At 34.7% G+C, this 24,401-nt stretch overlaps 3 protein-coding genes across 3 annotated transcripts; 2 read left to right on the top strand and 1 right to left on the bottom strand.

The window, feature by feature from the left end:
• The first annotated feature begins 737 nt into the window (after positions 1-737).
• LOC104212611 (CASP-like protein PIMP1) lies at positions 738-3,179 on the top strand. The gene is made up of 3 exons (XM_009761924.2): positions 738-961; positions 2,078-2,210; positions 2,985-3,179. The coding sequence occupies exons 1-3, from the start codon at positions 738-740 to the stop codon at positions 3,177-3,179; spliced, it is 552 nt and encodes a 183-aa protein (XP_009760226.2).
• Positions 3,180-4,246: 1,067 nt separating this feature from the next.
• LOC138868433 (RING-H2 finger protein ATL70-like) lies at positions 4,247-4,774 on the top strand. The gene has a single exon (XM_070145986.1). The coding sequence runs from the start codon at positions 4,247-4,249 to the stop codon at positions 4,772-4,774; it is 528 nt and encodes a 175-aa protein (XP_070002087.1).
• Positions 4,775-7,551: 2,777 nt separating this feature from the next.
• On the bottom strand, positions 7,552-19,418 carry LOC104212608 (nuclear pore complex protein NUP1-like). The gene is made up of 9 exons (XM_009761920.2): positions 19,032-19,418; positions 16,609-16,655; positions 16,211-16,326; positions 15,203-15,392; positions 14,804-15,106; positions 14,634-14,720; positions 13,873-14,538; positions 12,002-12,384; positions 7,552-10,284 (listed from the first exon to the last, which is right to left on the bottom strand). Exons 1-9 carry the CDS (start codon positions 19,306-19,308, stop codon positions 8,010-8,012), a joined length of 4,344 nt encoding a protein of 1,447 aa, XP_009760222.1. The 5' UTR covers positions 19,309-19,418; the 3' UTR covers positions 7,552-8,009.
• Between the last annotated feature and the right edge of the window lie 4,983 nt (positions 19,419-24,401).

The raw sequence follows: 24,401 nt of genomic DNA, 5'->3' as shown, positions 1-24,401 counted from the left end.
TCTGATGGGTGAATGTAAAAAGGATGAGTAGGTTCGATGGAAAAGGGGGTAAATCCATCATCAGAAGTGGTCTGCCTAGTTTCATCTGAAAATTCTACTGTACTACCCATATCGAAAGCAATATAGACATGCAACAGCAATATCACACAAAATTTATGTTTATATGTTACCGTCCTTTTCAAAAACCTAGAGAAGTAGGTTTTCTACTGTTAAAAATAGTCGAAAAGGTTGGATAATATGAAAGCCTTCGGATTCCGACATCACAACCCCACAGCAAACTCTATCGGAGAACTTTCACAAATTTTTTCAAAGTTTCGCAAAACTCAGAAACCCTAGGTGAAAATTGATGAACTGAAACTCTTCGAAAAACGGTAAGGGTAAGATCAATCGAGAGCTCAAAACGAGTACTATTCGATTATGCGCTCTGATACCATGTTAGATCAACAAGATCGAATTGCAAAAGCAAAATCTGAAGAAGAAAACCCTAACTCGAAATAGAGACGAAGAGAGAGAGTTTTTATTATCTGAGAAAATGAATGTATCAAAAATATTTGTGTGTGTTACATATTCAATCATTCTAAGGCTATATATACAATAGGTAAAGAATTGCAAGGCTAGACTAAAAAAATCAGTTAAGAGTAAACATATGGTGACTATATATGTAAGACTAATTACAGACTATTACAAAGATGTATTGGGTCATGTGTGCGTGAAGATGTCCAGTGTTAACATCATCAATGGCAAATATGGACGAAAACCAGACATCAACAGTGACAGTTGGCTGGTCGCTAGTGATATCTCTAATGAGGTTCCTTACATTCATTTTCTTGTTAGTATCATTGATTGTCCTTGCCACTGATACTGTTGAATCAGTGATATCTTTGGTTTTCCAGTCAAGGCCACTGATTTCTATGCTTATCGGCAAACTAGCTTTCTCCTTTCAAATACTTCAGTCACGTTTGTTTGTTTGTTTGTTTTTGCCCCTTAAAGATTAAGATGTCCTGATATGATGCATAATTGATTTTTAAAATATATTTTTAAATTTAAACGCTGAATAATTAGCATTGTTTGTTTTATCAACATACAAATATGCATGATTTATAAGTATTTATTCTAAAACAAATAAATATATTTTTTTAAAATTAATAAATTATTAAACGTAAAAATTGCACGGGGCGCCCTATTTGGTCGCCATCATTTAACCTATACCCATTTTTTTTAAAACTTTTAACTTATACCCACTTTTAAATAACTTAGCCCATTTCTCCTCCTTTTTCCCCTTTCTCCCCCTCCTTCTAATACTGGTATTGCTGCTGTTGATTTAATTTATTCAAGTCGTCGCGATATTTTCTCATATGTCCACCTAAAGCTTGGCCGACAACAAACTCTTCGCCACAAAACGAACATTCATGTTTCTTAGGTTTAACAGTAGGTAACTCGTTAGGAAAAGTAGTCATCAACATGAGTTTAATAGCTGTATTTTTATGACTTGCTCTGTGTCCACCCAATGCTTGAAACGAATCAAATTATTTTTTGCATGTTTTGCACTCAAAGATTTTACTACGTCCGCTTTTAGCCTGCATTTTTTTTTTTTGATGGAGTTTAAAATAACAAAACGAAAGACAAATAAGCAGAAGCTGAAGAAGAAAGAAAAGGACTGGAACACGCAAGCACTAGAAAGAAAAGAGAACTAAATAACTTCAGCTCTAGAGCTGAAGTTTCCCAGTTACAACACAAAAACTTCAGCTCTAGAGCTGAGCTTCAGGCGCGGTTACTAGAATGCTGAAGTTTTGCGTGATTGCCTTTGCTACTTCAGCCCCGTGTGCTGAAGTTATGCGAAAAAGTGGGTACGCTTGCAATTACAAATTAAAATGTGACACAAAAAGCGGATATAGATGCAAATGCCCCTTATTAAACACTACTTTGTTATAATTTTGTTTTTGGGCCAATTACTCCTAGCTGAATTTGGAAGACAGATCAAATAATTGTCTATTACCCTTATATATATTAAGCAAATTGGATCAGATTGCTTTTTAGTGATTAGATTCTTTATTTTTGTTGAATATTTGGGATACAGTTACTTTATATCTGCAATTGCGATTGGGATGGCCTACACACTGCTATTAGCTGTGTTAACAATACTCCACGCAGTCTGTGAAACTCCTATTGGCGTTAGAGGCTTTGCTTATTTTGAATTTTACAGCGAAAAGGTACGCCAATTAATTCTTCAAAAATGAAAAGTAATCCTTCAATTTCAAAAAGTATGACAAAATCTGAAGTAGGAAGATCAATGTGTCTTTTGGACGAAAATAACTGATTTCTGAATGGATGTAAATTGTAGTGTTACATTTCGGGATCCATGATCTTTCACATGATCTAATATATCCAAATTATGTGAGGCTAGAAAATGAATGATAAACATATTTAAGGGTTAATTTCAAATGGTCATCCAACTTGCTATGGTAAATTAATTTTTGGAATAGAAAAATAACAATATAAAAAAAAGAAACTAAACTTGGTGCCAGAAATACAAGTAGGTTTCCACTTCAACAACTCACCTTACATAATACCGACATATGACACCACTTAAAAAAATAAGAAAACTCATGATGTGCCACATGGTGAAAGATATCTAGTATTAGGAGGTTGGGTTGAAAAATGAGATCTTTCTTATGGTGCCACGTGGATATTATGTAAGATAGTGAACGATTGACGTAGCTATACGTACATTACGTACTATCTTATACGTGTGGCAACCTACTAGCATTTTTCGATCAATTTTTGGTATTGTTCAATGATTTTATTTCCTATGATATATAGGTATAACTAGAGTTAACTTTTCTCGAAAATCAATTTTAGTATAACTTTAGTGCCGCATAACTGAAAGTTGAATGAAATTACCTGATGTATATTTAACAAGAAAAAAGGACTATGCTCTAGCCAAAAAATTTACTTTTTTCATGTTAACTAACATAGGGCTGCAGGTTACTTCGTATCTATTGGCAACTGGTGCAGCTGCTGGATTAGGATTCAGTGCGGAATGTAGTAACAAAAATCTAGGCATAGATTTTTTCAACGTAGCAAATGCTGCTGCTAGCTTGCTTCTTCTTGGATCTTTTTTTCCTGCTTTATCGTCTATCCTTTCTTCTCTTAATCTTACAAAAAGTTTTAAGTTTTAAGACCTAATTCTCCTGAATTTTTTTTATAACCGTAGTTTTCGGGTCAGCTTATGCATACCTTAACTAATTTCACGGGATAAATACACTTGAAAATTGTGAACACAAAAGTCTTCAAACTATTGATTTTGGCTATAAAAAAAATTGATTTTGGCTAGGACTATGCTAATACAATTCACGAAATGTTTTTCTTTTCCAATATATTTGTTTTAGATTCATTGCTTAGTGCTATTGATAAGATATGATTCATGACTGAGATAGACGTTGCCTACCACAACAATCCAGTAAAATCCTATTAGTGGGGTCTGAGATAGACGCTGCCTATATAATTCAATTTTTTTATACTGTCAAACTATTTTTCTTATAACATCAAATTAGAGTTAATAGTACTTGATGTTATAGGTAACTTTAACTTGATTGTATACATAAGAATATTATTGACACTATCAGTTCAAGTTGCAAATTAGGACATAGGCCAACAAGGATGATATAATTTGGAGAATATATTGTAACTGTCCAAGTTGCAATGTTGGAAAGGAAAATTAAGTGATCCACTCAATTTGTTCCTAAGTTTAAATTTTATCCATTAACAGTAAAAAATTATTTACACAACCATGTAACTTGAAAGATAATTATAAGTAATAAGCTTTAATTAATTGATAACTTCAAATTAATTGCAAGTAATTAACATGTTATAATATACTTATAAATTACTAAAAAAAATTGTCAATTGTCATAGTATATAATATAAATCTTTTTTTAACCCCCCCCCCTCCCCAACAAAAGAAAAAAGAAAAGAAACCCCTTTTCCAGCACATCAATAAAAGTAAAAAGAATAAAAAAAAGAACCTTTTTTGCCTGATCAACACTCTTTTTAAGTTGCTTAATCCTGCATGACATAAAGGTTCTCTTATTCATATATACCTATAAAAGCTTCCTTAGCTAGACATATCTTCCCTTTCCTTAGCCTCTAAAGTACAAAAAAAAGCCCATTTTTCCTCCACCATATCTCTATCTCAACACTTTTTTTTTTCAAGATTTAATTTAAAACCTCTTCATTTTCAAGCAAAATGAATAGCACTATAGGGGAAGCAAGTGAAGGTCCAGATCAATTTAATGAAAAAGCCTTTGAAAATTATGGCTATGGCATTGGATTTTCCTTATTAATCCTTGTAATTCTTATACTCATCACCTATTCTTCCTATTTATATATTGGAAAAAGATCAACCAACACTTCCTCTTCCCATATTGGAAATTCCAACACCACCACCAATATATTAGAAAATCATTTGATTTTCATTCAACAAGGTATTGATGAAGACACATTAAAAAGCTATCCAAAGTTACTTTATTCACAAGCCAAAGCTCATAAAAGGGACTTAGTTTCTTCATCAGGATGTTCAATTTGTTTGGCAGATTATAAAGACAATGATAAACTTAAGTTATTGCCTGATTGTCACCATATTTTTCATGTCAAGTGTATTGACCCTTGGTTAAGGCTTCACCCAACTTGTCCAAATTGTAGAAGTTCTCCTTTTCCATCTCCTTTGCCTACTCCTTTGGCTGCAGTGGTTCCATTGGCAATAAGGCAAAGCTGAGTCCACCACCATATATGGTTTCCTTGCTTAGGTTTTTGTCTTGCCTTCTTCTTTTTGTTTGTTTCTTTTCCTTTTCTTGTGTGTAAATGAAACAATTTTAATGTACATGGTAGGTTATATAATTGTTTTGATGGATTTAACAGTGTGAATATATTTTAGATAAATTACTGTTTGTAGCTATATTTGACTTTTATGCAGCAAATTCACATGTAGTACTAAAACAAGAGATCAATTGTTTTAAACTGAAACAAGAGTGTAACAAGCTCTCATAGCTCAGTTGGTTAAAGTAAGCGGAGATCTTGAGTTCGATTCTTAACGAGAGCATTTTATTTTTTTATATTTCTGTATTTTGCCTTGGTTGTATTCATTGTGCGAACGAATACAATTAATACAGGTTGCATTCATTTGCGAATGAATACAGTTGACACATGTTGTATTTTGTTGTGTGTCTGAATACAAGTGATACAAGCTAGTAACATTTGAACGGTAACTACGAATAGTTATTAGGTAAATTAGTTACATGTGGTAATTAGGCTCTAAATTGTAATGCTTTATGAAAAACTTTCGATGTATTGTAATTACCTTTAAGATCATGTTGTTTTACCAATTTTATTACAATATTTACTGAATTTTATGAATTTTATAAATATTTCTTGATTCAGTTTACACAATTACTTATCAAGGATTGATGCAACCATGCATATGGTAAATCACGTGTATGGCTTAGAGCTAGCATCAGGGTAAGGAGGTTGCCAAAAAATTGAGACTTTCGTAATAAATTTTTATTTTTATTATTTTGCTAAGATCGGGGTATGAACAATGTACTCCATCCGTCTCATATTAATGGTCGTGGTTACTAAAAATAGTTGTCTCAAATTATTTGTCATTTAGAAGTTCAAGACAAAATTGATTATTTTTTTTTCCTTTTTCACCCTTAGTAATAATTGTTCTTGAATATGGAGATAACACATAAATATACAATGAAGAGAGATTATATCTTAAAATATAAATAAAGGTAGAATAGTTCAATCCCTTTCCTAATTAATATTTCTTAAGGGGCGTGTAAAAGAGAAACACAACACATAATATGAGACAGAGGGAGTATGATCTATTTTTGAAAGTCTCAATGGATAAGAGGTCTTTAATTCAAGTTACTGTATCATTTAAAGAATTTTGAATATGATTCGTTAATTTGGAAATATTGGTTGATCTTCTAGCTAATACCTCCTTAATTATGAGAATTTTAGAAATGAGGCAACACAATTTTGCTGACACAAACAGAAAATAATTGAATAAAGCAAAAGTGCTTTTTCTATTAAAACACTTATTTTAGAGAGTTGAAGTATTTTTGGCCAAATTTTTAGAAAAAATTAAGTGCTTTTGATTAGTAGTAAAAGTTGTTACAAAAGCTAAAAATAATAGTTTTTTTTTTCTCGCAAGTACTTTTTGAACCTTAGCGAACCACAAATTGCTACTTTGACATTGGCAAGCAATTTTTTTGAATTGATTAATTAAACACATATTATTACTCTCCAAAAGTACTTTTGATAGATAATACTTTTCAAATTAAGCTTTGAAAGTTTGACCAAACAGGATAGTAGTCGCGTTAGAAGCAAATTTGAATTAGGTGATTGATACTTAAATTAGTCTGTTTTTATTAAGTGATTATATTCCTCGTAGATCAACATTAGTTGGATGTTGCAAAACTCTATGGTAGCATCTTATTAATATATTCAGTAGTTTTGGGTTTTTTTCGCTCCAAATTTTATGGAAAGCAACTTAGGATAACTTAATTAGTTATTAAAAGGCTGAGTATATATTCCTAGTGTTAACTGCTAAGATATTCCTAATCCATTAGTTGCAATTATAGATTCAAGAATGTTGGTTTCTTAATTTTTGGTTTAAGAATCGGATAACTTCTATTTCCAAATGCGTTGTGCCTTTCTTAACAAGTAAATAAATGAACTGGTAGTTAGTTTTCAATTGAGGAATTTATTTTTATCCAAATAGAATCCTCCACCAAATGTTGCATGCCAAATGATGCAACAATGCTGCAATTTTTTTATATGGTGGTGTTCGGGTTAACTTGTCCGGTTATTTCATCCGATTCTTATTATTTTCACCATTAATGGTATGTGTAGGGTTCCACGTATCAAGACTTAAGCAAATAAGAAGAAATCAATTATTTTTTCCTTTCTTGAAACTTTAACTCTAGGTTTTCATAGTTTTCGTCTCACTTTATTAACCGTGAGACTACACCATTGGATGCTATATTAATTATTATGCTAATATTACCAAGACTTAATGGTTCTTTCTCCCTTCCATATACCATACAAAAGAAAAGGCTCATCAACCATGTCAAATTGTTGGACTATATCCATTTCTCGGTTCGTGCATGCCATTTTTGTAGAGATTTAGCTAACCTTTTTTGTATTATACCAACTGTTTAGCAGATACTATTCTTGGAGGGATTCTTTTTTCTTTCTTTTTTTCACTTGGAGGGATTAGACTGTCATATATATTATTTTCAGCTATACTTATAAGTGAAACTTATTTAATTTACAAACCAAATTGACTCTTGAATTGCATTCAATCCAAACAGCTCAGGGAAAAGAAAAAAACAAATCCCCTCTATTGCAGTAATCTGTTCCGACATGTTAAAATAAAATGATAGAAAAAACATTCTAAACACAACTAGTGCATATAAGCTAAATCCATCTAAAATAAAGACTGCAGTAATCACCCAAAAGAAAAGATGAACGTTTAGGGTTGAAATGGAAACTAAACAAACGGCAACAATGCTTTAAAAACTTTATTCAATATTGATGTTTATCTTCATGAAAATAAGTCCCCGATAGAGACACCTTTCATTACAGAAGCATACATTTCCTTGTCATGTTACACGTAGAAATACAGAAATCGATAATAGAGAAAGAAAAATGGCTAACTAGGCCCTCTACACCCCCCCCCCCCGCCCACCCCATACAACCACTTCACTAAAAATGCTATCCAAAATTGTGATATTTTATGTCATAGAATTTGGGCCAAAAACAGAAAAGCAGATAGGATTACAAGATTTTCACTTCCTGGAGACAGATACAGTGCCCAAAATTCCCCCAAAAAAAAAAAAGGAAAATTGCACAAACCCACAACCTGTGGCTGCCGATCTGTCGTCAAAAAATCCTCTTGCCAACCAATATCTACCATGAGGATCAATGTCTTGTTGCGAAACACTTTACTTCCTTCTATTCTTATTTCTATTAGGTTTGATGATCCTTCGACCTGATTTGTCGGGACCACTGCTTCCCAATGAGAAACTCCCTCCAGCACCAAAACTGTTGGATGCTGCAAATGGAGATGGATTCTGAGCAGCAGCATTACTCTGCTGACCACCAAACTGGAATGGACTAGGCGTTGAACCAAACATGAAACCACCTGGAGAGGGCGAGACAGAAGGTTGACCAAATGAAATTGCAGGGGGAGATGCATGTGCAGGATCCTCAGCCATGCTGTCTTCCATGCTCATCTGTCCATTGTTCACGGGGGCCGCAGTAAAAGGAGTGGAGTTCCCAAATATGGGCTGCGAAGATGATACTGTCGGAGAAGTTGAACCAAATGGAAAGGCTGGTGCACTAGGGGTACTGGGTGCTGATCCAAAGACTACTGCAGTAGTGCTTGGAGCATTAAAAGACGAAGATGCTCCAAATGTAAACCCAGAAGGGATGCTAGAACTAAAACTAAAACCTGGTTGAAGCTTTGGGGACTGTAAACTGGAACCAAAAATTCCAGCACTACTGGAAGTTTGTGAAGAGGCAGAAGTGGCTCCAAAAGCAAATGGATTAGGACTCACTGTGCTGCTAGCATTGACGGCATTTGTTGATGGAACTGAAGTGCTACCACCGAAACTAAATACGCCAGGAGATGCAGTAGTTGAGGCCTTGATGACATCTGTTAAGGAAGCTGAAGAACTACCACCAAAACTAAATATGCCTGTGGTAGCACTAGTGGAGGTGCTGACAGCATTAGTTGAGGAAGCTGAAGAACTACCACCAAAACTAAATACGCCAGGAGTAGCACCAGTGGAGGTGCTGACAGTATTTGCTGAGGAAGCTGAAGAACTACCACCAAAACCAAATACGCCAGGAGTAACACTAGTGGAGGTGCTGACAGAATTTGAGGAAGCTGAAGAACTACCACCAAAACAAAATACGCCAGGAGTAGCGCCAGTGGAGGTGCTGACAGTATTTGTTGAGGAAGCTGAAGAACCACCACCAAAACTAAATACGCCAGGAGTAGCACTAGCGGAGGTGCTGATAGTATTTGCTGAGGAAGCTGAAGAACCACCACCAAAACTAAATACACCAGGAGTAGCGCCATTAGACGTGCTGACATTGTTCAATAAGGAAGCTGAAGAACTACCACCAAAATTAAATGTGCCAGGACTAGAACGAGTAGAGGTGTCAACGGCGTTTATCGAGGAAGATGAAGAATTAACACCAAACATAAATACACCAGAAGTAGCATTGCTGGAAGTGGCAAGTGCAGTGGTTACTGCTGCAGGACTAGCACCATAAGTAAATGCCAGCTGAGTGGTCCCACTGCTAGGACCGACTGAATTGCCCAATGTAGATGAGGCTGGGGAACTTGCCACAATACTAAATTTTCCAGATTGAGCAGTGCTGGAGCCAGCTGGGTTGCCATCTGAAGAAGCAGCAGAAACTATGCCAGTATTACTGGAAGCAGAACCAACTGTGGAAAAAGATGTCATTCCAGAGTTTCTAACTTCTGGTGATGAAGTAGATGATAAAAAATGAGAAGGAACAGTCTGTGAGACTTTGGCATTGTCTGATCCAGCTAGAGAAGTTCGAGCACTAACAAGCGACTGACCTACAGTGCTGAAAACAGAACTCTGAGACTGGATACTAGCTGTATTATCTGTTGACATTCCTGGTGAACTAAAACCTAAAATATTATTTCCAGGACTTGTAGATGCAAATGATGAGCCCGCAAAAGGTGAAGTGCTACTCAAGTTGCCAAAATTAGTTGCTTTGGTTTTCAAGTTTGCATTGTCTGCACTGGAAGTTGTTGATAGCGTCGACACTGTTGGTGGATCTTCAGACAGCCCAAATTTGATAGGAGGTTCAGTTGATACTGAAGATGCTGCAGCGGAACTAAACAGGCAGCTACCTGAGGTAATGGAGTTGCCTGCTGTGCTGCCAACAGCAGTTGAAATGCTTGTGGAAGGGGCACCCTCGCTTGAGCTACCAGATTGAACATCCTTTGGGACATTCCTTGATGCCAAGAGGGAGGTGGCTGAGATAGCAGGACTAGGTGCAAACTGTCCATTACTGAAGCTAGAAGCACTTGATGGAGCAGCAAATGAAGTTGAAGGTGATAGACCAGATGATAAAGCTTCTAACTTTCCATTGCTCTTTCCATGCTTCTGTGAGTTATCTGACTCGAAGAGTTCCAACGGACCACTTGCCAGGCCAAAAGGAGGGTTGCATAAGCTGTAGATAAGTGAAGAAACTTGTTACATGCTTTCAAGTAGTTTTAAGAAAGCGTGCATAAAACTCAAAGGACCTCCAACTAATTTCCTTTTTCACTTGATTTTCTCCAGCAAGCTGCTAAGCATTCTTAAAATCTTCATTATCCTGTTCTCAACTTAAAGTCTTCACTGTCCTGTTCTCAGCTTAAAGTCTCTTTGCAAATAAAATTCAACTACTAGACTTCTTCTAACAGGCGATTACCCTTTCACACTAGAGGTCAGGCTTGACAATAATAACTCAACATTTTATTCCCCTAGGTTTTCATCAATCACATTAAAAAAATAATAGACTGTGAGTGTTAGTCAGAAGAGCTTCAGATGTTTACATCGTGCAAAATACCTGGAATCCCGAGTGCCTATCAACTTGAAGGTTAAAAGAACATAACAAAAATAGCATGAATTTTTTTTAGTGCGGGGTCGGGGTGGGGGGAACAAATAACTATCACATCTGATCTTTATCAGAGTCTGCATCAAGAGAGCTAGGACTTCCATGCTTCAGAAAAAACATGTAATCAGAATAATAAACAGGCAGACCACAAGTACCATACAGAACAACAATTACACTCAATCTCAAGCTACTTGGGCATACATCAAAACCCAATGTCAAATATCAAATATCAGATATCTGTTCAGGGGTATCCAATAAAAAAAATATCAAGATATTTGAAAAGTTGGCACTTTTCACGCAAGATCTAACTATTCACCCATAGTTGAGCATATACAATAAAATACTCCAGTTTTCATGGACATCATCAGGAGAATGTCCTAAAAGAGTACATCATCCATCGCCTATTTAACCAAGTCAAATTCAAATAGGGGGAGTGCGGAACAGGCGAATTATAGAGAAAACAAATGGTCTCTTATCCATTGTGTTCATAAGTTAAAGGGGAATAAAGGGAAATGTACTGGTCACCAATTATTGAGCATAATTTCTTTTCAATACCTTCGTATTTCTCCAGAAAAACATACATTGAAGATTACAAATCCCTATGCTTTTATCATTTACTTCAAAATCAAGCAAATTGAAAAGCCCCTTCACCTCAATTCTGCTCCCTCTTCTCCAACTCCAACTATTTTAGCTCCAACCAACATTGGTTAAAGTCGGCAATCACACACAAATTATGAACCTCAGTGTACACATTCCTTTTTGTTACAATATCTCTAAATTTTTTCTTTTGAATCACCGATTCAGGGCTAGAAAACTTGCTATGATCACCACAAATCAGTAAGTACAATTCAGAATCCTAACCCTTTCTCTAAAGGTTAATTATTATGTGGCCTATTCTACTGCCATCAGTTTGGCTAATAACTGTCTTTAACTTCTAATATTTCATAGTTTAAGAAGATAGTCTTATATATACCTGTTTCTTTTAGAGCAAAAGAGTACACAACATGAACAAAGAACCATTAGCGATCCCTTGAATCGTGTGAAAACAACATTGGAGGAAATGCATAGAAAGGTAAAAAAAATCTGCATCTGTGCACTGACACATATACATGAAAAAGTACAAGTAGGAGAAAAAAAATAAGTCAGGTACTCTTAGCAAGGTATGTTCAACAATAAGCACCCTCATAGCTGCTAACATTATCAGTAGACACAAATGGATGGCAGAATATAAGGTGACAAAACTGGTCAGGATTAATATATATCTGAGGAATATAACAAAGTAGGAACTAACCTGCTAGAGCTTTCTGGCTCTAACCCTGTGAGTGGGGGTGACGATGAAAATAGAAGTGCTGGGACCTTATCAACACTTGGCTCTTTTGATTTGTTAGACCCAAATGATGGCGGGACAACCTCGGGTGACAGGGAATTGGCACTGGGCAGGAAACTGGTGCTATCGACGCTGATAACAGCAGCATCAGGAGCCTCCATATCATTTCTTTTGTTCAAAATCCCCAGAGTAGCCTTCGTTTCAATAAAAGCTGCAGGTTTGTTCAGGGCTCCATCAGTAGATAGAGACTTCTTTTCAGCATCAGATGTACCCATCTTATCTCTCCCTTCAGCCACTTGAGATGCAGACTCATCAAAGTTTATGTCCTCGTCCAGCTCAAAAAAGTCCTGCAAAGATGAGGGGGAAAAAACAAAAGGACGTATCAACTGAGTTTGTTATGGTCTGCAAAACATTAAAAGAGTCCTGGTGAAGACACAGATGAATAAAACTAAAAAGGCAAGTACCCCAAACTTTAAGTGAGTACTGGCCATGAAGCAGGAAAAAAGTACTCCCTCCACTTCATTATATGTGATCGAGTTTGACCGGACAGAGAATTTAAGATGTTAATTTGACTTTTATAACATAGTAATGATGATGAAAGAGAACTAAAGTAGTGGTTGAAAATAGAGCAAACAATCAGGTTAATGTGTGAATAGTTAATGAACTTAAATTCTTGAAAGTTGTGACTTTGCTGGAAATGGAATAGGGTCAAACTTTTCGGAACATCTTAAAATAGAAAGAATGCCATATAAATTGGAACTGAGGAAGTATAGGCAATACAAGCAAATATTAGGACACAATGCAGTCCTGACACAGCAGCAGTGGCATCAGCTGCAGAGCAAAGTTAAATAGCAACCACCTAAACAGACCTCTAAACCTTGAGTATCTACTCATATATGGAATTGGAAAATAGAGAAATAGTCATTGCACCACAAGGAACTGTCTGAAAAGTGCAATACAAAGAGCAAGATGTTCACAAGCATTCACAAGATACACCAACAAGGTCAATTAGGGGTGTTCATAAAAATCCCAAAAATCGAACCAAACCGTAAACCAAACCAAAACCGACAAAAAAAAAATCGATACTTTTATGGTTTGGTTTGGTTTTGGTTTTGAATTTCAAAAAACCGATCAAATTTGATTTGGTTTTGGTTTTAATCAAAAAATAACCGAAAAAACCGAACCAAACCGACTATAGAAGTAGCTATTTAAAATTTATTATTACACACACACATGTGTGTGTATACAAAATTTTTAAAATTTTGTAGTACATGTTGATCATTTGCACTTTTAATCTAGTTCTTTGTTATTATAATAATTTAGTTTCTTGCCTCTACATTCTATTTGATTGGTAGTTTTTTTTTGCTAAGTACAAGAATCTATTTCACGTTAAAAATAATCTATTTTTAATTGAGTCCTTAAATTATTCATCACTATTTGATTCAATTATCATCAATATATCTTGGTAAATGATAGATTTCTCAAAGAACAATTGGTTTGATAGTGTTACATTAAAAATGTAATCGCCGGAATATGTGTTTGGTAGTGTATGTCTCATATTTAAGAAAAACCGATAAATAATCAAAAAACCGAAAAACCGACAAAAATTGACATAAATCGAATCTATAAAAAACTGACTTAATTGGTTTGGTTTGGTTTGGTTCCAATACTTGAAAAATCGACTTACTTTGTTTGGTTTCTTTTTAGGGAAAAACCGATCCAAACCGAACCATGAACACCCCTAAGGTCAATATATGTTGTAACACGGTATGCTCAAATTCAAAGCTAGTAAAGACATTCAAAGATTCCAAGTGAATTGAAAAAAGGGAATGAACCTCATGTGCGGTCATCCTAAAAGCTTGCTTTTTTTGAGGTTGAGCTGCAGACATTTTATCCAGGGAATCAGCATTTTCCAAAACTAGCTGAGCATGTTGAGCATCTTCAAGTGAACATTTTGCATCATTCTTTCGTAAAACGGTGGACTCGCTAATAGATATCCTTTGCCCATTTTGTTCTATTTTGCCTTGCTTCTGCAAACTAGAATCATGGGCATCAGTTGGAAAAACCTTAGACAAATTTTCCAGCTTATGGCTGTTGTCTTGTGCAATATGAAGCAGCTTCGGCGAATCCAAAGACTCCAAGCTTTTAAGAGCTTGTCCATGAAGCATGTTCCGTGTCAATTTCTTGGGTGTTTTATCTTTCCCTGCAACTTGTTTTGATTCTGATGACGTCTTCTTTGGGGTCAGATATTCAAGATGATCCAATATCTTCGCAGCTGTCTCACTGGACTTGGAAGGAATGTGGGCATACCTTGTCGGCACATTGTTATCTCCAACAACTTTCGAGACCTCCTGATAAACGACAGAAGAAGAAGCAACCCCTGCTCCTGGACTAGGACGAGAAACTCCATTTGATAGGAGATTGGGTTTCTGTCGAGTCCTCCGCATGGGGCCAACAGATCCCAGATCATCTTCTAGAACAGAACTTCTCCGTTTGAGTGGCTGAAAGAGGAAAAGGTGAAATTCACTCACAGATGGTAATACATAAAAATAAAGAATTCAAATCAGTTCAAGACCACAGTGATTGCAAATAATACCTGTTTAGAGCCAAAATATCCATCATGCTCCAAGACTGACTCAGATAAAGAAGGCCTGCTATATGCATTGTATGTGGAGCTACTAGCCTGATAGAGGACCAAAGTTAAACCAACAATTCAAACAAATTAAATAATTTCCAACAGTAAAGTATGCAGAGAAGCAAATGCACCATTTGACCATCAGTTTGACGAATTCTGGAGTATGGAGCGCGCGCCATGTTGTATATTGCAGATCTACCACGAGATCTTGGAGTGGTAAATCCATTTGCTCGAACCCCAACAAGACCAGCAGTCTTTGTTGTCACTGATGTAATAGGTAAATTTTGGGAATATGCTATATTCTTTAGCAGTGGTGTATCTACTCTCACAACTTGACTTTGCGAACTCAGAATTGATGATGACATCTTTGAAGGCATAGTATCCATGTAAACTTTTGCCAGTTCAGCAGGAGATGCAACATCGCCTTTAGGGACCTGGAACCATCAACAACACAGATGTCAGACTGACCCAATTTTAAAAATTGTCACAAAGCTAACATGTGGAGTACCCAGGCAAGGCATTCATCTTACCCTCGAACTTGTGGCAGGAGTACTAACAGCTGCATCAGATGTAACCTTCTCAGCCCTATTTTTTTCAAGTAAAGAGCTAGAATAATTGGCTACAGGCCTATATTGAATGGATTCAGCTCTCTTATCATTCCCAACAGAGGTATCTACAGTTTTGGAATGCAAAAGTTCTGTCAAACGGTCAATTTCAGCTCTGCACGCACCAAATTTCATATTAGTAAATATCACATGCCACCTTGAAACCAAATATGAATATACTAGAACCGTCAATTCTTTCCTTTTTTTTTTTTTGGGGGGGGGGGGGGTAAGTTTCTAGAAACTCGATTCAATTGAACAAGATTCCTATAAGAACATTAGCCTCCCAGCAATCAATTAAAAGTACTTAATAAGAAAGATGCAGTGGCTACCTCTAAAAAGTAGTTGCTAAGACAAAAAGGAGACGATGAAACCAGAGTGTATGTTTACCTAACCCTCCATCCAAGATATAGATGACCTCATTGAGGCCAACATCATGAATATAAAATTCAGATAGATAATTACATTAGAGTTCAAAAGAAGTTGTTTAATCAAAATGAAACAAAAGAGCAATTACTAGGAAAAAACATCACAAGATCTAAAGTATGCTTAATAGTTGAGAAATCGGTTGTTTACAGCTTCGAAACTTAAGTGAATAATTGGCTCCCAAATCTACCCTTCTCCACTTAAATACTAGAATCAATCAAGAAGGATTCGAAATGGTGACATGCCCCTACCACACAAAGCGCTTTTTACTACCTTTACATTGAACCAAAGTACGGGGGCAACAGCAAGATCAAAATTCTATGACTTCCAGTTTGCTATTGTATGTTATTACGAAAACGCACATTAGAAAAAATGGCAGATTTAACCACCAATAGAGTATGCAGCAGCGCAGTCAATTTACATTTGATAGACATGCAGAAATACCGAAACCTGAAACAAGAGATAAAACAGATACAATTCTAGCAACTGCTAGGTTATCCCAAAGCTTACCTGGTGAATGTCTTCTGTTTTAACAGTTGCTCAAGCTCTGAGAATGCACTGCCCTCAGAGCTGCACACAGAGTTGCAAATTTCATGTCCGGTGACTACTACTGCTCCAGCATGATCCTTCACCAAAAAGAAGAATTGTTCCAGAAGAGGGAAGGACAAAGGGGGAACTTTATCAGCATACCATACTATATATTTATATCAAGTTATTATTCTCAATAAACAAATGATTGAAGTCTTGTGAAACATTGGACCACCAATACAAGTATATGAGCAAGAAAAAAACAAAATTGCTGTGTCTAGGAAGATGGACAATTCTTGTGATCCAAACACGTGAAAAATAAAATATATAAGCACCAGGTTTCAGAAGCTTTGAGGACAAGATTCGCATAATAAACTTACATTAGGACAAGACTCCTGCTGCAGATCCACTGGTTCTTGTCTTGCTTCTGTTTGTACCAAAAAGCAAATCAGGTCTTAACTAAAGTATGGTAAAACTTAATGAAAACACAAAAAGAAGCAAACAAAGCTCATAGGAAGACATTCGTCTAAGAAATGTCAGAGAACAATTTAGAGCAACCCACATAACAGAGAGACAATAGATGCAAAAGCCACATTACTTGTTTCTCGTGATGAGAAGGAAATATGAATAGCGCAGGAATGTCTTTTGATAGGTGACCAGGAATTAAAATTTCAGAGCAAATTCCTTCCCAAAAGAATTTCAGAGCAAATAAACTTAAACCATACATGCCACTTGCAATGTCAGTGATTTGTCTCAAATGATCATTCCGATAAGGAGTGGTTAATAATTAACACTGGTTGCACAAGATGAATTTAATTATGCTGGAAGTCAAACATGTTATCCATTTCAAAGAGACACATAACAGATGATGCAGCTTTTCTTCAATAGCCAGCATAAGATATATAAACCTCAAGCGTTTGCATAATGGTCAATATTCGTCGAGCTCCAACCATAAACTCGGGTAACTTGAGGCTGAAGCCTACTCCAACCCTTTCAGTCAACCATCACATCATTTAAAAAGAAAAAAAGAAAAAAAAGGCTACCACTCGTTAGACATAACTAACTAGCTCCCAAGTTGTTTATGATAAGGAAATAGCTCCCAAGTTATGTATAAAATGGGAGATCGATGATTTTAATTAGTGCAGGCAAATGAACCAGTAGGCTGGGCATGTTCAGCTTGGTTAGATCAGTGAAAAAGACCAGACTACATCAGCTAGAAACAATAATATAGTTTTACTTCAAAAGCTCAGAAGTTGTCTAACCACTATGTCTGGAGTGGCCATCATGCACTTAGTAGGAAAAGGGTACCAGATATGTTTCCCTACGAGCGGAGTAATCTGATCCTTTCAACATAATCAAGAAAAGCAGCTCATTAAGCCTCTAACTTAGCTCCTTGATGATAGATCACTTCTATTCTAAAAGAAATAGGGTTTGCCCATACAAGAACTACAGGTCCCTAGCCTAAGGCTAAAGCCGTGAACTACACCCCCATGAGAGCCCTCTATTTGACTAACATACTCCCTTTTTATCTCCCTCGTACCTTCATATCAAAGCTGGTATTAAAAGTAGAATTAGCATGATTTGCAAAATTAGAAGCATTTGAACAATTTGCTTCTGATCTCGATTAAGCTACTACAATCAATTGGCAAGAGGTCAAAGATTACATGAATTGCTTACCTCTTAATTGAGATGAGACAGGAGATTCAATGCTTGGACGAAGTAAAAATCACTGTGACTCAATCATACTATTCCTTTTTTTTCTTTTCCTTTTTAGCCCATTTTATCTAATGTATATCTAATCAATTTTCTGGAACGAAGAACATCTGAGAGGGAAAAACCTCAATTCACATACAATTAGACCATACAGAAAAGTGTATACGGGAACAAAGCAAACTTTTTCTAATAAATTTTCTGAATTTACCAAAGAAAGAAGGTAAAATTTCCAACTAGACATTACCAACTGATATCATGAAACAGCTTGAAACATAACAAAAATCATTAAAAGCATTCTGCTTTTTGGACATAGTTACAACAACTATTACTACTAACTGCCTCAATTCAAAGTTTTAATGAGCCAAATTTAAAACTACAGCATACATCATAGTAATAGAATTCTGTTATTTACGCACTCAAAAAGAAGAAATAATAACCAGTACCTTTACAGCTCCATCCCAAACTAGTTATAATTCGTTGTAGGATTTAAGTTATATACATTGACAATGTAAAAAAAAATTCTACTCCGTCAACGTAATTTAACATGTCATAGCAAGTAACTTACTACTCCGACTGTTTTTTATATGAACCAGTCCATTTCAAAAAGAAATGAACCCTTCCCTAATAAGGAAACTCTTAATTTTGCAATTCCAATATTACCTTAGTGAGAAGCTTTCATAGCCACACAAGTTTCAAAAGTCCCGTGTCCATGGAGGGAGTATTTATTTTAGATTAACAATCAATGTTATTAACTAAAGTTACCAGCAATTTTCAAGTTTAGGACTAATGTCTAAACTGCATACCTTTCATTTTTGACAGAGCTGTACATGTTTTCAAGTGGTAATATAAAATAGTTAGCTACCAAAAAAACTAAAGTTACCTGCAATTACTTTTAATTGGCCAGTGTAAATAACTTAAACTCTTAATTATAAGACTCTTTTTTATAATTATCGAGCTCCACTAGACGTAACAAAAAGGAAATTACAACTTTTGACAACAACAATGCAAAGGCAACAGAAAACCAAGCAAAAACCAAACAATTTCAAATACGAATATATAGTCCAATAGAGAAAATGTGCAAAAGGAGAACCTGGAGGAGGAAGTGGTAACGGCGTTGGGGCAGGGAGAAGACGTTTCCGAAAGAGCGACGAAAAGAACCGTTGAGCACCGGAAGTGATGAGCTTAGTGGCGGGATCAACGAAGAGTTTCGTGAGCCAACTAGGGTTCCGGAGAGCCGTCGGAGGGCGATCGTATGGATTAGTTTGTTTCTTAAGGAAAGGTCGTTTCCGGAACTTTCCTCCTGCTCCGCCTCCGGTGACTTCGTAGGCTGAGGAAGTTGTCGTTCCGCCGCTGCCAGCCGCCGCCATTTATTCAAACCTTCCGAGAGAAAAAGACGAGGGAAAAAATTGGAGAGGGAGGGAAAATGGGAAATTAGGGTTTTATTTCGTGGATTGAAACACGGAAAGAGAAAAAAAAATATCGGTGACTTGACATTGGCGGGCGTGTCGGTAAAAAATCATTGTTCGACATTTCGTTTTAGCATTTACTGGTACCCGAATGGTAATATAGTCGGGCTTTAATGCGAATATCGGATATCGGATTGGAAAAAAAATTAGCCTTTTTGGCAGAGTTTCTCCAAAGCCAAAAGCATTTTTTTTCAAATTGAAGTTTATGACCAAGCTTTTGGAAGAAAAAAGTGACTTTGAGTAGAAGCAAAAATAATTTTAAAAAAGTAAAAAAAAATAGCTTCTCTCTAAAAGCAATTTTGAAAAATACACGTAGTGTCTGTTTGGCCAAGCTTCTAGGAGGTCCAAAGTATTTTTTTTTTGTCAAAAAAGTACTTTTTGAAAATTTTAAGGTATTTTGCCAAAATAAAAAGTACTTCTGAGCAACGTCAGAAGCAATTTTTTTTTCCTTCTGAGGAGAAGCTACAAATTCAAACTTCTTCCAAAAAGCAAAAGCAGAAGCAGAAAATTCATTTATTCAAGATAAAAATAACCTTACAATAAATTTATATTTTTCAATCTCTCATTAATTTAATTTTTCTTTTTATTTCTGCCATACATTTATTCTCTTTTTTATTTTAATTATATTTTTATTCTCTTTCTCTTATTCCTAAGCATAGATTTTAAATTTATATTAAATGACGTATTTTGACATATTTAAATTATCATATAAATAATAAGTAATACCAAACACTCAATAGTATTGCTTTGGAACAACTATATTTTATATTAATTAGAATTATTTTCTAATAAATGTTTAAGTTTATTTTTCTTTTCTAAATAATACTAATCGTAAATTGAACCTTTACTGTCCTTTTTTGCAATTTGATAATTAAAAGTACTTTTTTAAAAGACTGGCCAAACACAATGAGCTTGCAAAAAGCACTATTTCAAACGAATCGGCCAAATATAAACTACTTATTTTGCAAAAGTACTTTTTCATAAAGGACTTTTGAATAAAAGTGCTTTTTAAAATAAGTAGTTTTTGGCAGCTTGGCCAAACCTTCCCCGCTTTCCAACATATTCACATCATTAAACAATTTCTCGAATCTTTCAATTAATTCCTCCTCAGGATTGACCCGGGATTTAGGAATTGTTGTTATCGGGCGATTTTCAGCACCGGTCTTGACAAAAGACTTTGATAGATGTGGGACTGGTTTTGGCAGAACCCATGCCTTTTGTTTCAGCTTTCTGGACTTTTTTACGTCATTGACATTGGGTACGAACCCCAAACCTAATGTTCCCCAGTTCTCAGGGAGAGATACTGGTTGTGTAATTCCTTGCAAAGATAATCCTAGACCTTTGCCGGGTATAAAACCATTTTTTAACATTTCATAGGCTACCATGACTGATGCAGAGGATATCTTTGGATTCGGAAGGTACTTCCCCTCTGGAATTTTCTCTACTGACACTGTGTCGGACACTTGGTATACCCATGGTCCCTGGTCATTTTCTGTTCCCTCGACCGGTACAATGGCACTGCTGTGAGCATTTAAACTTTCTTCTCCATGCACAACTATTTCTTGATGATCCCATTCAAACTTGACCACCTGGTGTAGTGTTGACGGGACTGCTTTAGCAGCATGGATCCATGGTCGACCCAACAACAAAACATGTGACAAAGCTAAATTTACTGCATGGAAATTCTTTTTTTATAGACATGCTTTCATGACTCAAGTGTAACTCTTACTATTTTTTGCATGTGTTATATTAGGTATAGGAGATTGAAACTTAAATGCATAGGACAACATGTAAATTTCATATATTTATTGTTCAAAATGGTATTAAATCTTTTAACTAATAGAATTATTCCAAACCTATTCTAGTCTAAAATAATTATTTTAAGTAACAAAAAAAGGTAATAAATAAGAACTTGGGAAGAAGCAATATTTTTCACTACAATCGTGTTCAATAAAGACTCCAGCAAGAAATACAAATATGTTTAATTACAAACATTAAATAAGGAAGAACTTAATACACCAAATTTAGTTATTTTCGAATACCTAAATAGTAGAAAAATAATTAAATGTCTATTTCTAAATATTAGGTAAATAATAAAATTACTATTTTGTACAAGGTAAACTCTATTTTAAAAGGGTAAAAAAGGCGAACGACATTTCATGAAGGGCCTTCGCACTTTTAATATAGTAATAATACTATTTTTTATGTACATACGTTGCACGTAATACTTTAGCAATGAGAAGAAAAGGATAGAAAATTAGAATGCTAACATAAGAGAGTATATATTAGAAGTCTCCAATAACATATGCAACTAGGGGTGTACATAGGTTGGGTTGGTTCGGATTTTACAATTATCAAACTAAACCAATTGTGTCGGGTTGTTAAATCTAAAGACCAAACCAAACCAATAAAACTCGGATTTTTCAATCTCGAATTTTCGGTTTTCTTGGGGGTTTTTACCAGTAAAATCTTTGTAGCACAAAACTTATGACTTACGCTCAAAATATTTCTTTAATCATAGTAAGATACAACTATATAAGGTATTTTTCAAAAAGAAAATACAAAATATGAGATGTGTCATAGCATTATCCTAAAATATTCAACAATAAAAACAATAAAATTATGTACTATAAATATCGCTAAAGAAAAAACCATAATAAAAATAAACATAATATGAAAGTATTAAGTCATACTAAAATAAGTAGACTAATAAGGGAGTATTAGTTATCTAAATTATTGCAAAATAAAAAATAAATATTCAATACATTGTCGTTCGTAGTATTGAATTGAATGTCTTTTGTTAGAATTAGTATTGATTTAATTTTGGTTTGTGCTTTTGTTAGCATTATTTAAGTTACTAATATTAATGGCTATAAAACTTATTGGAACATTCAAAAGTTCTAAGTCCAACCTTGAAATAATACCTTAAAAGATAAAATTATGAAAAAGTTTAAGAAATATTTATAAATTACATCACAATAAGTATATTTATATATTAAATATATCTAAAATTTCTATATATGCAATGTCGAGTTGGCTTGGTTTTGGTTTGACATTCTTTAGTTAAACCAAACCAAACTAATTATAGTCGGGTTTTTTTCTCCAATACCATTCCAAATCAATCTAAATCATAGTCGAATTTTTTTTCTCAGTTTGACTCGAATTATCGGATTGGTGCGGTTTGTCGATTTCCTTTGTACACCCCTATACGCAAGTAATAGAGAATGTACGATATGTGAATAATTCTAACCAGAAAAGTACGTTGATTTCGTGAAATGTTCATATTAACTAACCCACTCTTTTATCTAGCTAATCCATACCAGTATATTTTAAAATTATTATATTTTTTAATTTATCACTTATATGAACAAAGTGTTAATAACGGCTTATGTGATAAATGATGTATTACATATGTGTTATTTCTAATTCAATTATATGTTGATATCTAATGTCACACCTCCTTTTTCCGCCCCGCGAGGGATGAAAGAGTTTTTTCCAATTAAAGGACAATCGAAACGGGATTTGTTTATTTATTTAAGAGTCGCCACTGGGGAGATTTATGGTGTCCCAAGTCACCGGCTGAATCCCGAATCGAGGAAAGAATGACTCTGTTTAACAGTCCGCGAATCAGAAATCCGGATAAGAAATTCTGTTAACCCGGGAGAAGGTGTTAGGCATTCCCGAATTCCGTGGTTCTAGCACGGTCGCTCAACTATTATATTTGGCTTATTTATCTGATTTTTTTTAACAATTAAGGACTTATATGCAAATTTAACTTTGACCCGCTTTTGTCATTATTATTATTATTATTATTACTTTGACCCGCTTTTATCATTATTGTTATTATTATTATTTTATACAAGAATTGCAACGTCGTGAAAACGCATCTCGAATCACGTCACAACCAGTGTACACGTGATTTGTTGACGCATTTTGACTCCGCCAAGATTGGGATTTGGGTTACATAAATGCACACCCATATTTAAGAAAATACTCTTATTAAATACGCGCCTAAGGACTACGCGTTGTTATACTTTTAGGCAAGACCGTGAAATTTACTAAACGGCCCATCCCAGAATCTAAGTATTTAAAAAAAAAAAAAATTGGAGGACCCTACAAATTTTTGTATTGTTTATATTTTTTTTTTTAGCGAAATCCTCCCTTATTTTATGAATATCTTAAAATGACTACATTTTTTTTATTATTAAATTTGTCTATAAATATAAAATCATCTTTACATACTTAAAAATAACATATTAAATACTAGTTTAAAACAAATATTAGCGGAAAGGAATATTACTAAAATTGTAATTATAAATACAATATGGAATTGTCAAATAATTTTTTAAAAGAAACTAATTATCCCATAACCGGATTAAAATCATATTGTTAGATGACTTGAGCTATTGAAATTAATTATTTACAACTACTGAAAATTAGAAACAATCTTGATTACTAATGCGTATTTCTAAAATTTAATTAATTTAACCTTAACTAACCTTGTTTTAATTCAAATCATGTCCTAATACTTGATTCGCAAAATTAATTTAAATTCATGTTTTAACTAAATTTAGCTACATGATTTCGATTAACTTAATGTTGGCGATACTAAAACCCTTATAAATAGTGAACTTAATCAATTTTGCCAAATTGATTTAATAAAGTCATTTTTACGTTATTTTCTTCTCATTTTAATTATTAGACAGTTTAATCAGTAATGAACATGCTTAAATATATACTACCTAATAATCAGGTTAAAGCAAAGCATTATTTAATACATCGCTACAATATGTCTAGTTATGCAAAACGACGGCGATTTACAGAATAATAATACATGAAATAACCTAAATACAATCAATAAAAAAAAAAGCTAAATTAGAAATTTAATATTTCATTCTTCATTTCAGCTTACAAAATGCCAAAATTACAGTTGTGTACCTGGTATTGCCAATATAAGAAGAAGAAAGTGAGCAACGTAGTACGTAACACAACAA

Source organism: Nicotiana sylvestris, chromosome 5 (genome assembly GCF_000393655.2).
Source record: "Nicotiana sylvestris chromosome 5, ASM39365v2, whole genome shotgun sequence".
Taxonomy (NCBI): domain Eukaryota; kingdom Viridiplantae; phylum Streptophyta; class Magnoliopsida; order Solanales; family Solanaceae; genus Nicotiana; species Nicotiana sylvestris.
Note: the sequence above shows the minus strand (reverse complement) of the source record. Positions and strands in the feature narration are given on the sequence as shown.